This window comes from Ammospiza caudacuta, chromosome Z, assembly GCF_027887145.1.
Source record: "Ammospiza caudacuta isolate bAmmCau1 chromosome Z, bAmmCau1.pri, whole genome shotgun sequence".
NCBI classification, from domain to species: domain Eukaryota; kingdom Metazoa; phylum Chordata; class Aves; order Passeriformes; family Passerellidae; genus Ammospiza; species Ammospiza caudacuta.
This window is the reverse complement of record NC_080632.1, coordinates 69,179,233-69,194,787: the sequence shown is the minus strand read 5'-3', so window position 1 is coordinate 69,194,787 and position 15,555 is coordinate 69,179,233. Positions and strand designations below refer to the sequence as shown.

The 15,555-nt window shown below is 35.3% G+C and overlaps 1 protein-coding gene across 1 annotated transcript in view; it reads left to right on the top strand.

The window, feature by feature from the left end:
• KIAA0825 (KIAA0825 ortholog) overlaps positions 1-15,555 on the top strand; it is a 235,823-nt gene that overhangs the window by 54,383 nt on the left and 165,885 nt on the right. The window contains exon 4 of the mRNA XM_058823363.1: positions 14,822-14,992. Coding sequence (XP_058679346.1) covers positions 14,822-14,992 — 171 coding nt within the window. The remainder of the gene's footprint in view (positions 1-14,821; positions 14,993-15,555) is intronic.

Below are 15,555 nucleotides of genomic sequence, written 5' to 3'. Positions count from 1 at the left end.
AGCCATAAGGCACCAGTAGTGAAATCAGGCTAAAACAAAATATGTGGTCAGAGTTGTGAAGTTTTGAGTGTGATTTCAGGTTTTTTTCATTTTCTGGATGTGTCATAGCCTATTTGGTATTATTCATCAATTCAAGCAAAAGCTATCCTTGTATCATAAATAAAACAGTTACTGCTGTGTAACTTATTTATATATGAGCTCATATGTGAAGAGTCTTTTTTGGAAAGAGATTTCTCTTCTATAAATATATGAATATACTACATTTGTACCACACTAAGTTATATAAAGGCATTTTTTTTTTCCTTTAGAATTAAAATGTTCACAAGGCAGTTCACAGTGAAATAACTATTTGGGAAATATTTTAAGAGATTTGTAGTAGTGGACAAGTTCTTAATGTCAAGTGACTTTTCCTGCTTGGAACTCTTAAATTCTGGTACTTTGTTGCCCTCCCACAAATCACAGTAGAAATTTATTTTTCCCAACCTAACATAGGCTAGGTTAAAAGACAGCTTTAATAGATTACCTTTACAGTGATACCCAGTTTGCCAAGTATTAAAAGAACCTAATGTATAAATATAGAGGGAAGGACAGAAAGAGAAGGGCTTTTTCTTAGCTGAAAGACAGATGTGTGTCTTATTTTTTGATGTGTCTTGCTTCTGCCCTTTGGGAGCCCTCAAACCAACACATTTGAGAATATCAGAATAATTTAATCTAGGGCATTCAATTGGGACTGTTATCCCAGAGGTGATAGAAGGGTTTGTGTTTGCTTAGTCCATCCTCAGGGTAATGTGGTTTTTATTTTATATTTGTGGTGAGTTTTTTTTCATAAGAACTGCTGTAATTGATCCTTCTATACAGCATAGGGAAAAAAAATAACAGAAAATGATAAAGTAGTGCCAAAACCTCAGAAAACTTTGTATAGACAACATATTTCTTTTGGGAAAATAGAGGTAGTCTAAAACAATCTTTGACAGAGTTATCTTTCAAATATTCCATATATAATAATCTATTTGAGCAGTAAAGAATTAACATTTTTCTTTTCATTCTGTGCGAGAGCAATTATTTGGAAGTACTATAAAGAGATTATTTCCATTTATCAGTACCTAGGAAGTGTGTGGCTTGACAGAGAAGCTGTCAAAATGGCATGTGAAAAGAGGCAAATTTTGGAACTCAGCATCTTGGGTTGCCAGCTCTAGTGGAAGCAGGTGCTTTTATGTTACAGCTTGATCCTATTACCTGTTACATTTGTGCCTCTTATTACCTTTAATGGTGCAGAATTCGGCCAATAGTATTTGGGCTGTTCTGTACAAGGTTTTTGTATAACATTAATTATAATTTCTCTGTGTACTCTCAGAACATAGTGTTTCCAGCTTGCTAGAGTAATGTGCAAGGAATGTTTCCCAACCCACTCCCTCAAGTTTTTTTGTTAATAGGATTTTGTTGTTTCACACTTTCTATCGTATTAATCGTTTCCATTTTTCTAAAGTTTATGTAATGTTGTGGTATTTAAAAGTATACAAAGATATCTGTTGACGATACTTAGCATGGAAAGAATCTCAGCTGGTTTTCAGCTGAGATTTTTTTGTGATTTTTTGCTTCAATTTCCAAGGTGGTATTTCTCAGAGATTACTTGGGTTAAGTCTGTGTATTGTAGTTTTACCTTTTGGACCTTTTTTGTGTTCCTTTGTTTACAAAAATATTAAGCTGGTTAAATCAGGCATGACTAATTTATATTAATTTCTCATTTGTTAGATGAGGAAACAGCTACTCTTATAGATGATAAGGCATCTACCAAAGAAACTTAAACCCCATGGAATTATGGACAGTTGATGTATTAGTGGAAGGTTTTCTTTGGCTTTATTTATATAGTTTTTGTGTATAAACAGAGTATAAATACTTATATAGACTAATCAGCTATTTTTTCTAATTTCCTGTGATTTAAATAAAACAGATTGGAGCTTTAAGTTTTGTTTTTTCTGACATATTCAAATTGATTGGCTTAATATTTTTTAAGATCACAAACTTACCAGAGACCCTTAAACATTTAAAATCATAACTGAAATTCATTTTTAAAATCTGAGGCAATAGAAATTGTATTCCTAAAAATCAATAGTTTGTCATTTTTAAGAAAAATATTATCACAAAGTGAAGGTAATCTAAAGGGATAAAGATTTAACTAAGTACATTTTTAGGTAGGAAATAATTAAAATACCTTCAGAGATATACTATAATATTAATATGAATGTATTACACTTTTATCCCAGTACATAGCCTTTTAGTTAAATGTCCAGCAGGCTTCCTTTCTCTTTTCTTTCTCCAGAATATAACCCATGTCCATTCTATTATAAAGATATATTCAAATGCAAACTGTGATTTAAATTATTATATTTTAAATCTATTATCTTTAAATGTTCATGAGTTCCTACAGAATATGTTGTGTTTGTTAATCACCTAAAATTAATATGGCGTATAGCTAATCTTGAACAGAAGGACTCACTACCATGTACAGGAGCTGCATTTGTGCAGTGGAGATGAGAACAAGAAGAAAAACTGGCTCTGGAGTAACTCGTTGAAGTGAATACAACTTTGGAATGTTAAATTAAAGTACTTGGTATGAAAAACCACTTTTGAGCTCACTTATACTTATGTATTCTCAGCAATTTGCTGAAGAGCTAACTTGAGATATGAGTTAAAGTTTTGGGCTTTGCACATTTAACTTAAATTTGACTTCTCTACTATTTTTATGTGCATATGGTTTTATTCCCCCTCGTTTATAATTTCCTCTTTTTGAGACTGAGAGCTTTAGTTTCAGATTTGTTTCTATCCTTCTGTATAATTTACTTTCACTTGGTTTGCGATCTCAATAGCCACCATTATGGCCTAAAACAAGTCTTCTATGATTTTTGTCTTTTCTATCAAAAATATACATAAAATAGTATTAATACTTGCTGGTTTAACAACCGCATGATTAAAAATACACCAACTGTTCACATCTAGGAATAATTTCAGCTCAATAACTTTAATGTAATTCATCTTCCATTTATATCTGGAAATTGAAGAGTTCCAAACTTGGATTAATGCAATTAAATATTTATATCTTTGTAATTGTTTTGCTATGAGAATTTATTGCAGATAATTTACAGTATTTGTGCTGTGGCTACAGTTGGTTTTCCACCATCTTTTCTTGCCCATAGTCTACTGTCTGTTTTTCAACAAGTATGAGAGTAAAAGGGGAAAGTGTTTTAGTCACTTGACTTGCTACTGTTCAGTCCTGAAAGTCCTGTTGCATCTTTCTTACGTGTTGAGAAGGCACACAATACAAAGTAATGCATATGGATTACAGATGATAATATCCAGTATGGCGTCCTGCTTCTGCAGATCAAATCCATTCTGTTGTCCAAATCTTTGGACTGGTGCAAGCTAGCTTTCAGTTAAATGTCTAATGCATCCCTAAGGACGCATGTTTAGAATTGCAAAGTTTGCAATCTTAATTATGGAATTATTTGAAGTTGGCCTTTTTTTTCATAAATTTTAACTTCAGTATTCGAAGACCCACGACTAGTTAGTAAATTCTAGACACTATAAAGAGAAAAATAAGAGAGTTGCAATAAAAACTGTAACTTCGTCCTCTTTGCTTCCTTGCATGTCCCTCTTCTTGTTTTTCCTTACTTCAGGACACCTGCAACATCCTGTTCATCCCCTCCTGTGGACATGATTGTTTTGCTTCTGTTTGTTCATGACCAGCAGTTTCTTTATGTGCTTCCATTGTATTGCTGCCTGCCTGGCATATCTTTCTGTCTTTTATTTCTGACCTTTCTGTCCCATTGCAGAGTGCCTGGCAACATAACTTTTGGGACAGGAACAGGGCTTTAAGGACCTATATAAAACAAGATACAGAAAGAATGGTGCCTTTGTGCAAGTCACCATTGCAACTGCTGACCCCTTGAGCTGCTCTGCACATATATTTACAGAATTGTAAGGTTGGAAGCGACCTGAATAATCATCTACTTCCAGCTCCCCTATTGTGGGCAGGAACATCTTTCACTAGACCAGATTGCTCAAAGTCCCATCCAACCTGACCTTGAACATTTCCAGGGATGGGGCATCCCCAGCTTCTCTGGGGCAACCTCTTGCAGCGCCTCATCACCCTCACAATCAAGAATTTCATCCTAATATCTAATGTAAAGCTACCCTCTTTCAATTTGAAGCTCTTTCCCATTATCCTGAAAGGCACATGGTTTCGTTCTTGGAAATTTTTTTTCAAAATGTTTTCACAATTAGCGAGTACTAGCTACTTGCCTTCCTTTGTGTTTTCACAGCATACCTGCATTTTCTTCCTCAGAATGAACAGAGCATTTAACTCACAGTGCTCTCTAATAATTTCATTCTCCTCCCAAGTGTAAAAGATGAAGACTGATTTACTCTATAGTCTGATATATTGTGAATTTTCAGAAGTCAATCTGACATTTATATACTCTAGTTTTCTCTTTAGTAATAAAAAATGACAAAATCTGAGGGACAATTATGATGGAAGTCTCTCTTTTACTTCAGAATATGGGCCTGCATGAAGAAGGCTTTGTAGGACTGCAGCAGATTAGAGGGCACTTTAAAAATGTCTTTAAAATATGTTCCTGTACAACTGATTCAAAGAAAGTTGTTGCAGGAGTCTTTTCAATATGTGCATCTACCATCATTACTCACAAGTCAGTGAGATGGTCTTGACTGATTTTTGCCAAGATGGAGAACCCCCTTCTGTCATAAAATTGTACAGCAAAAAGTCAAAATTATTTTTGTCACAATAGTTTGTTTTGAAAAATAACATATTTGGTTGAATTAGAGGGGAGTGTCATGCCCCCAAAATGGTTGTAACATACCAAATTACGATATTAATGTCCTTTTCACTGAGGCTTAGTCTTACAATTTTAAAAATCCCTCTCTCTTCAATTAAAGGGCCACTGTATCTGCTGAGTTTTTGAAAAACAGAGCTTTCAGTCATTTTATAGTACTTTTTGCTACATCTACTGAACAGAGCAAGGCAATGGGTTTATTCCAGTCCATCTGACCTGGAGAGAATAAGAATGGTTAAAACCCAGTACAACTTCTTAATTAGAAATCTAGCACCTAGTGCCCATAAATATTGTGGACTGTCTGAAATTAGATCAGTTACTGGTCTCAGATTTTCCAGAAGAGTTTACTTTGCCTAGAGTAGATTCACACACTGATCATCCTCTGGCTAAGAACCAGATCTTCATCCTCTAGCACAAGAGACACTGTAGTGACTTTCTGTTCATGTGCTGGGAAATTCCAGCAAGTTCTGTAACACAGAAATTACATGTTCTGTTATGCACCATGTGTAAAGAAGTGTTTTAATTGTGTAATCTCAGCTCAGTGAGTAGGAACGTGTATCTTTACTCACAAATGTGATTAATCCTTCTTTTGTATATTAGTCTTTCTACAATACATTTGTTTACAAAGTAGGAATTTTGAAACATTTCACTAGAAGTTTTTAAATGGCAGTGTGTGCCCTCTTTGCTGTCTGCCTAGACTTATTTTTTATGTTTATGTTCCTTGGAAAAATAATCATGAGAACTTTGTGATGACTTTGCAACTAGGGTTTTGAAATACAAAGGCACAGGAAGCAAAAATAAGAATATTGGCTCCAGCCATTATTTTTTATATTATTTGAACAAATTAGAACTGGCTGTATTATATCTTGGAGTAAGAGAAGCAGAAGTGACACAGACACTTAAATCTATTTTTAAAGGAAATACTAGTAGTAGTATCTAATGTCATGCATATTCCTTCGTACAGAAAGGAATGATCAACACGTGATAGAAATTACTGGTTGGTTGAAGGTTCCTAGCAATCTAATTTGAGTAGAGTAGTTCCAGTGTAATGAACCAATCTGTGAGAGACTTAACCTCTGTGAGTGTTGAAAATTGAAATTCAGCTAGCAGAAATTTTTACATTTGCAGGCATTAAAGAAATGTAAGCCAGATTAAAATAAATGTTGATTACTGTGTTTTCAAATGCTCATTAGAACTGCCTTTTATCAGCCAAGTGTTATAAAATGGTTTGCAGAGAAACACATGCAAGTCCTGTCAAAGTTAGAATTCATGAGAAGATTTGACATACCTGGCAGTCCTTAATTTATCTTTCAGCAAAGACCAAGGAAGATCAACTTTTAGAGTTCTTCAAGATCTCCTGTTTCAATGTAGGTGCTATTTTCAGTTATTTTCAGCAGGCTTTCTTAGTTTCTATGCTCTCTTAAAGCATTCTACTTTGGTGATTTCAGTATGTGAGTGTGAAGACTTCAGAGAATGTGATAACTCCCTCAGCCCACAGTGTAGGCAAGAGAAATCAAAGAATGCATGTGGAATCAGTTTATGTCATTGGCAAGGCCCAAATATTGTTTCAGATCTCTGAGAAATATTACTAAGAATATAATTTTGTCATATGATAGTTCTTGCAGTTTTCGGAAAGGACTTTTTGGTAATAGTTACTGCTTCAGAAGAAATTATTAATTGTAGAATAGCACCTAAAACCCCACTCTTAACTGCTAGAAACAACTGCAACTATTGTCTGTCTACAAGTTTTAAAATCATTTTAGTTGAAGGAATGTTTAAAAAATGCCCACTATTTCAGTATTTTGATAATTATAAAAAAAAATTATTGGATGTCACATGCTTATTTCATTAAATGGACAAGTCAGTTAATTAGTTTTAATTCAGAAATGAAATAATTTGTTTATGTTTGAATTGTTTAAAGTGTTACTGTCTATCCGGAATTGAAGTGTATGATAGGAATGTCTTGTAATTGATTAGAGGCTATGCATGCTTTTGAGAATTAAGGAGGAGGTTGAGTCTCTGGTTTCAGAGCAAACTGAGATAGGTATCTGTGTATGAAGTAATGTTCTTGAGCATGATTACAAGGCACTTCATCCTCAGTGTGCTTCAGGAAGTCTCTGTGGTCTGTTCCTCAGGGTTGTAAAGGAGCTATATGCTGTCAAGGAGTCAGATTTTTGAGATAATTTGTTTAAGATAACAATATAAATTTGAAGTCAGAGTGTGATTCGATGTTCTTGTTTTCCATCCTGTGTTTCCAGCACTGGTCTATTTTTTCTTTCATCAGTTGGTCAGTAAACATGATTTACAATTAAAGATTTCATTTTGGCAGACCTACCCATGCAATGTTGACAAAGGACTTTAGCATTTGGTGGCAAACATCTAGCAACCTGACATGGAATCAATCTTCACTATGAGGTCAAAGCTGATCTCATTTTACTAGGAAGACATTATGGAGCAGGTTTTAATAAATTTTAATCAATAAAATAAAAAAACCCTTAAATTAATTTTAATTTTAATCAGTTGCATGTGTAGTGAATCTCTTTGAAAACATTAGTGTAGTTTTCACTGATGTTGTTTAATAGCTGGCAGTGACAGCTCTGTGGCAGACACACTCAATTAAATCTATGCAAATTTATGCATGCTTATCATGTTTATACATCAGTTGAGTTCCCTTACTTCACTGCATTTTTTTTGCCACATGCACAGTATGGATATATGGTATAAGCATTTATGAAAGTCCTGTGGTAATGGTGGTATCTAATAAGAAAATGTTCACCATTTTTAGATCTGTAACCTATTATTTTTTAAAGAGACAAAAAATGCCAATGTGTATTTTCTTTGTGAAGGCAGCTTTACCAGTTTATCCTGGAACTCATAGGTCTCACTGCAACTAACAGGGAGCTGCAAAGCAAGACAGGTGTTTAAAAACCCTTAACGGCTCAGATAACAGTTTACATCACTAATAGTTCTTTCTAGGTCTGTCAGTTTCAATCAGCAGAGCACACATGTGATCAGTATATCTGATGAACTTGTTAATGCCTTTTTAAAACAGGATTCCCCAATCTATTCTGTTCAACTCTACTCTCTCCTTTCCTTTCCTTTTTCACTGTTTCAAGTAGAGTCTTGATAAGACAGAGATACAAGCAGCTGTGTATAGCTAGCTCAGGCTACAACTAATTTGTGCAGAAAAAAATTAAATCAGGAGGTAAATTATTTCATGATTGCTCATTCCCAACAGAGTTGGGCATCATTCTGAAGAAAATATCAAATAATTGGTTTCAGACCATGTCAGACACATGCAATTCCCTTCTCTAATGGCTATGTGAGGTAGGACTAGGCCTCAGGGGTCACCAAAGAACTGAAAATAGCTTAGTGCCAGGCACAGCAATAGAGAGAGCAAGCACATAGGAAATGAAGTGGCAATAAGTGCAATCTATAGGGGAAATGTGCTTCACTTGGAATTTAATGTATTGGCTTAGAATCTGGCAGTAAGCCATGCAACAATTGTTTACATTTCTGTCAGCATCTGCATCTGTTCTGCTTTGTAAATGGCACTTATCTTTGAGTGAGTAAATGGTGGAATCAATAACAACTGTTAAGGGATTTCCTTTTTTTTTTTCATATTCCATAAAAATTCACGCTACAGACAATGTAGCCTTAGATTAATAAGAAACAGACATTAACAGGGTCAAAGGGATTTGTTTAGGAACATTTTATAGCTTCTTGGGTTTGCAGTAATTGTATGCATGTGACTTGAATGTATCTTGTAACATATCCAAATTAAACTGTTTAAAAAATGCTAGCTTGCAGTAATGAAGATGATTTTTTATAATTATCGTAAGTACTGTGTATAGAAAACTGCTGGCACTGTTTGTAATAATTTAGTTCCATGCAATACTGTGTATTACATCTGCTATGGAGAAATACTAAGTTGCCTTTTACAGTATAAGCAAGTTAACGATTATATCCAGCAATACCAATTATTTAAACCTAGCAGTTGCATTAAAAATTGTATACCAACACGCAGTTTGAGAAAACTGTGAGCAGATGTCCATAAAAATGGAATATATCTTTACTAAATGCAAATGAAAGAACAATACAACTTATGTACAAGCTCTGTTTAGGAGATAGTGTGCAGATGAACGCTGTCATAAATCCAAAGTTCTTATAATAGTTATGGCATCACTTAAAAGTTAATATCGCTGACACCTGAGGAACACATTATTGTTAATGGAATTTATGAATGTAACTCCCTGTACAAGGCTTTGAAAATTTACCTCTTGGAACACCCCTATATACAGTGACTGTCAGCAGCTAAGTTTGTTTTGCTTCATTAGGCTGTTTTTTCTGGATTTTAGCAAAATGGTAATTCCATTTATTACGTATGGAGGTTGTAGTTAGATTTTAAATTTAATATTGCACTTCTGATGTTTTTATTTTCTTCCTTATATAACTTTATTGAATGAAATCCCTGACATTGCCTACTTGTGTCCATAGCAGAACAATATTGTAGATCTATCTTACATGAAATCAAGCCTTAGAAATGGGGACAGATGAATGATACTTAATGTATTGTGTATTGGGAAAGCATGTTATAGTATAATTGTTTAAGAGGGTTTTAGACCCTTGGCTCCTGCTCAGAGAAATCCCTGCTGTAATCATTGAAGAAAACAGTCATCAGGTTGCTTTGCAAGGATTCCACCATGAGTCTCAGAAGCAGTTTAGCCATGTGGCCCTGCAGAGTGAGTAGTAAAGGCTAATTAATCTGAGAACAACGTTGTCATAATGTAGTTATTCTTTACCATTTAGAGCCAGCTCACTTCTGATGCAGATATTTCTGTGCCACACCTTATTGTGTCAGATACCTGGAGGAGTTGAAATTATCAGAATTAGGCACTCATTTTCTGAGATCTGGTAAATTCAAAGTTATTTAAAACATTAGAGGTGCCATGCTCATTTAAAAAAAAATGAAGATAAAATAATAACGAAAGTTACATTTAGCTTATTAGTCTCATTCATACATGTTTTCTTATGCCTTTTGAGATCTTTAGTGCCTCCAGGCTATAACCAAGGGAGTTGGAACACTTTTTTTAATGGTTTCAAGAGCTACAGATTTGAGGAAAGTATCACTTCTGAAACTTGCTATAAAATCACAAGTTAGCAGATATACACAGGTCATGTAGATCTAGCTCAGCCTTATTTCTTATGCATCTTTCTTTTCAAAGATGAGGAAAATCTTTAAAGTGCTAAGATAAAGGCAAATACCTTGCTACTGAATTTAGGTACTTAGGAGAAGGTCAGGTACAATAATCAAGTGCCTTATAGAATGCCTTTCACTTTATGTTGCTTGAAAAATGCTTTAATTAACTTATTAGCTGCCTTAGAATTCATATGGGCACCTCTCAACTTCATCACTGGTGAAGTGAAATTCTATGATACCATCTGTCCAGCTACATCCAGCCAAATGGTCTCTGGTAAAATGGACAGCTTTATTCTTCGACAAGGGTGACATGTCCTTCAGATCTTAGGAAAATTTCTTCAGCTTCAATTCTGCTAAAATGAAAGGCCAAACCTGAAAATAGTACCCCTAGTTTCTCCGGTGTTGTATAACTGCATCAGCTGCCTTGGCATCAGCACACCAACCTTGATAGACACCCTTCTTTTGGGCATTCTTTTTCTATTAGAAAAATAGAAACTCTCTCTAAGAGTAATATTGTTTGGGTTGACAGAATTCTGGTGCCCATTTTTTGATAGTTGGGGTAGTAAATGAGCATGCTTGAAGAAATTAAATATCCTTTGAGTCCCCTCTGCCTCTATGTGGTTGGAACTCAAGAGTACAGATTATCTAAATTGCATGAAAGTTTTGAACTTATTCTTTTGCTTAATTCCAATTTTGTATAAGGAACTGTCAAGATTGATTTACTTGCTACCAATCAATGCAGTGCAGGTTCATGTTAATTCAAATAATCTTTTAGTCTTCTCCCTCCTATCCCCCCAGAAAGAACTGCAGAAACTTCAAGTACTCTCTTTTTCCTCTTAGCAAAATAGTTGTTCTATCCTCCATGAAGCAGAAAGACAGTTTCCCAGTTTTTCTGAGGTCTTTGTCTGAAAATTCAAGTCCTTAAGAGCTATGCAGCAAAGCCTTGTATGCATTAGTGAGCCTGAAGACCCTGACCAGCCTTTTCAGGGACCTTCACCACAGCCTGCCCATGAGATCTATTTCAGCTGCACCCAAGTCCTCAGTCTCTGCTTGAACTACGTCACAGATGTCCTGGTGTTCATCTACTGTTGATTCAATTTTCCTGCCATGAGCTTGAACCTGCCTTATCACCATGGTTCCACTGAGTGTTCACTGAACTCTCCCTGACTTGTGGTTACCTTCACCAGACCAGATCCAGACTCAAAAGGGTGAATTAGCTTCCTGATTTGACCTCAGATTTGTGTCATCACCATTAACTTGGCTGATGATCTGGACTGTTGGTTGAAGCCAACAGTATCATGTTAGGATCTGCCTTACTTAGGATCTGCATGACTGGGCCCTGGCTGGCAAGGAGCCTGTCCTGCTGGCCGTATTGTCATGCTTGTTCCTCAAGTAGCAGCCAGACTTCAGTGGTCCCTGACACTGTGCTTGGTTTGAATCTTTTCTGTTGTAGTTTAAGATAGCTTATTTTCCTGACTTAGGATATTTCTGCTAGCAGATTTGGCCTCCAGAGCAGTTTAGGAATTATCAGCATAGGCATTGGTTTTGTACAGCAGTATTGGTGTGATCCTTGTTTTGCAGAGACGGAAGCCCGGGGCTATGTTCAGGAGCTCAGAACCTTTTTTTACTCCTCTGTATTTGTTTAGGTCCTGATCTCAACTTTTTTGTTGAGCAATATTTGTAAATCAGCTTATTGGCACATTGGCCAAGGCTGTAGAATGCACTTTACCTCTCTATAGCCTCTGTACCAGCCTTTCTGTCCCTTTTCAGAAATTCTTCTCTCCAGGTATTGCTTTAGCAGAAAGCCAACATATCCTGTTGTTAGGAGGTACTAAGAGGTCCTGTTTATGTTTGTCTGTATTCAGAGATCCTGCTGCAGCTATTTCCTTGTACAGGGACTTCATGAATTAAAGTCAGACATGCAGAAAAAATCAAATTTAGAAGAATGATAGTAGTAAATTGCAGGTGGTTCAGGAAGGAAGCTGGTTTGTATCATGTAACTTTCTCCATTTCTTTTCTATCCTTCAGTGTGACCGTGTTCACAAGGGTCTTAGGATGAGGGAAGAGATGATGATCTGACTCCATGTTTCAGAAGGCTTGATTTATTATTTTATGATATATATTATATTAAAACTATACTAAAAGAATAGAAGAAAGAATTTCATCAGAAGGCTAGCTAAGAATAGAATAGGAAAGAATGATAACAAAGGCTGTCCAAGCCAGCTGGGCTGTGATTGGCCATTAATTAGAAACCACCAACATGGGCCAATCAAAGATCCACCTGCTCCATTCCACAGCAGCAGATAATCATTGTTTACATTTTGGTCCTGAGGCCTCTCAGCTTCTCAGGAGGAAAAATGGTAAGGAAAGGATTTTTTATAAAAGATGTCTGTGACACTGCAGTTAGATTGGAATGCCATTTCTTGCTGATTTGCCGCTGGCTGAGATCAGCTTCATGGACTTTCAGCCACACTGTGTATTGTCCTCTCTGGATTAGATAGAATGCTAACAACAATTTCAGACCATTTTCATAATGGAGGGGTGCGCAGTGTCACCTGGCTAAATGAGTTATATTAGTTCTCTGACCTAACCCTCCAAGTCATGATCCATTTGGTAACATTTTCAGAGTAAGCATACTCCACTTTGTGAATATGGCAAATTTTCCTCCAAACAGGTTGATGTCACTGAGGTTTTGTTGAACATATATCACAGCCTTCATGTCTATTTCACATCTGTCCACATGGAAACATGTTCTCTTCATGACAATCTTCTGCAAAGTTTATAAACCTGTTATGAGGTGTTCTCTATGTCATCGCATGGGCTGCCTTGCTCTTGGTGAAGCACACAGTTCTTAAAGGTTTTTGTCCTGTGGTTGTCCAATCAGAACAATGTCAGAAAAGAGGTGCCTTTTCATTCTACTCCGCTAAAAAATGGACAGTGATGTGCTTGTTCAAGCAGGCTGGTCAGTGTTCTTCAAAATTAAATGCTGCTATCAGTATTTTAAACCTAATGATCTGGATGTATAGAAGGCCTTTCAGTCAAAGTTTGGATAATCAGGTGTGTGCACACTACTTGAGCATCAAGCCCTAAATAAATTAATTGTCATTTCTGAGAAACAATAAAACTGAAATATATTCTGAATGATCATTAAAAGTTTTTACTTTTTCTGAGTCTGGTAATGTATTCTAAGCACAGCATTACTGTGGTATACCTTTGTTTTCTACACCCACTTGCTTTCAATCTAATAAGGACAATATCATTTGAGGGAATCAAATAAGTGGACTGTTTCCTTGTTCCTCCATAGACAGGGCAGAAATATCACAAAGTTTTGAAATTATAGGCGGTGGAACTAATGTTGTGTTCATTTTTAGGATGTGTTTTGTGGTTCTTACACTGCAGACTCAGGCAGTCTTTTCATGTCAATTAAACTCAGATTATATTCTCTAGTTTTCAGGTAAGGAGTAAAATTCTGTGAATGTGATTTTTTGTATGTTTAAGACTTAAAATTAGAAATCCAGTGATAGATTTGCTGTTTACTCATTATTCAGAGAGGAAAGACACTAACAAAGGCATTTATGCATAACTCTCTTGACATTCTTAGAAATGCAAGGAAGTAATATGAATACATCTGTTTGGAATTTGGAAGAAATTCAGATGTGGATGCAAAACTTGCAGTCCAATCGCTAATGCTGTAAAACTGGAATGGCATATTATGGAATTAGCTCTTCTACTTAGATCTAAGTCTATTTAAAAGTGATTTGTAAATGCCTAAAAAATATTTAGAAACTTTGAGGGAAAAGGAAGGTACTAAGTACTTAAAATTTGCAAAGGTCAGAAAGATTTCACACATAAAAGTACATTTCAATCAATTTCTTTTTGTATTCATCTTTCAGAGCTTCCCTTTCAAACTACTCTGACTTTCCCATTGACACTTTCCAGATTAACTTTTCTGCTGGTGTTACATCTGCAACAGAACTGCGTAGGACTATGGTATCAGCTCACCATAATTTGCATAGAAGAGCAAATTTGTTACACTTATAGACATTATAAAATTAAAGTACTTAAACCCATGTGGTTTGGTAATACTGCATTGGAAACGTCTTGGAATCATTTATAGTCTGACTGTGCTGAAATCAGAGTTCCCTAGTTGATGTGACATGATTATATGTTATGAGTGCATGTGTTAACCTTTCAAAATAAAATGTTCGGTTTCTTCTTTTAAATACCAAATGCTTATAGTGATAATACTTGCTGATATTTGCTCACTGACAGTCTCACTTGTTTTCAAACCCCACATATTTAAAGTTGTGGAGTGTTAGATTGATGTTTCTTTCACTCAAATGTCATATTCATCAACTGTATTGTGCTAGCAGATTGTTAAACAGACAAGGTGACTTGCAGAGTGACAAGTGATGTGATGTCCCAAACCATTAAAATACAGTAATGATGTGTTTTTTTGCCTTTCGGCTTTTGCAACACAGTGGGTTTTCTGTAAAACACAGGTGAGAACATTCCTGAGTAAATCCATTGCATGGAAAAATTCCTAGTTAATGAGTAACAAAACCTGGAAGTCAATTGGAGTCTCACAGATGATTGAGAAGTTCTGAAGACTTAGGAAAAAATAATTAAACAGTATTTTATGAGAAAAAATACATTATGTTATAAGGAAAGTTAAATTGCTTGATGTATTACACTGTCTTACATAATCAGTTTTGCAGTATTGTTTGGTTTTTTCTGCTATAATAAAAGCTATTTTATAATTTTACTTGAATAGCCTCCCAGGAATACCACAGGAAAGGACGGAACTTCTGCTTAACCTTATATCAACTCAAATGTCTTTCTCAACTTATCAAACTCTTCTTATTAATGGAGGAAAAAATTGAAGAGCTCTCTACAGAATTTCTGCTGCTGCCTTCATTTACAGAGAGGAATAAGAATGTTCAAGGTAATGAATGATTGTCCTGATTTATTGGTTTATTTTGTGCAAAAGAATAATTTTGTGCTATTTTCAACATTAATTACCTAATTTGTGTATATTTATATATTTATATTTTTCAAATAAATGTGTTTCCATACCCACTGAAAAAGCTTTTGAAATGTGCAGATTTACATTTGAGCACAATGACTTGTAGAAAAGAACTGATTGCTGTGTATAAAGCTGTGATGTACTAACTGTAGATATTGATGGAGAGCCATGATGAAAAACTATCAAACACTGCAACAAGATATCTCCTACTGGATTCTCTATAAAATCCTATGTCTCATATAGGACACAACAATACTCAGAGTCTGAATTCTTTGAAACTGACTTTTTCTGAACTTGTCCTTGAAAACTGCCTTTTTCAAGAGAGAAATGCAAACACGTTAATATCAGTTTAGTTGATCTTTAGCAGTTAGTTTCACGTTAGTTCAGAAACTAACTGCTAAAGGATATAGTCCATGTTTAACCTGTATTTCTCACACTTACTCATATTAACTATGTTTACTAGCATGCTTATCTCACTGGCT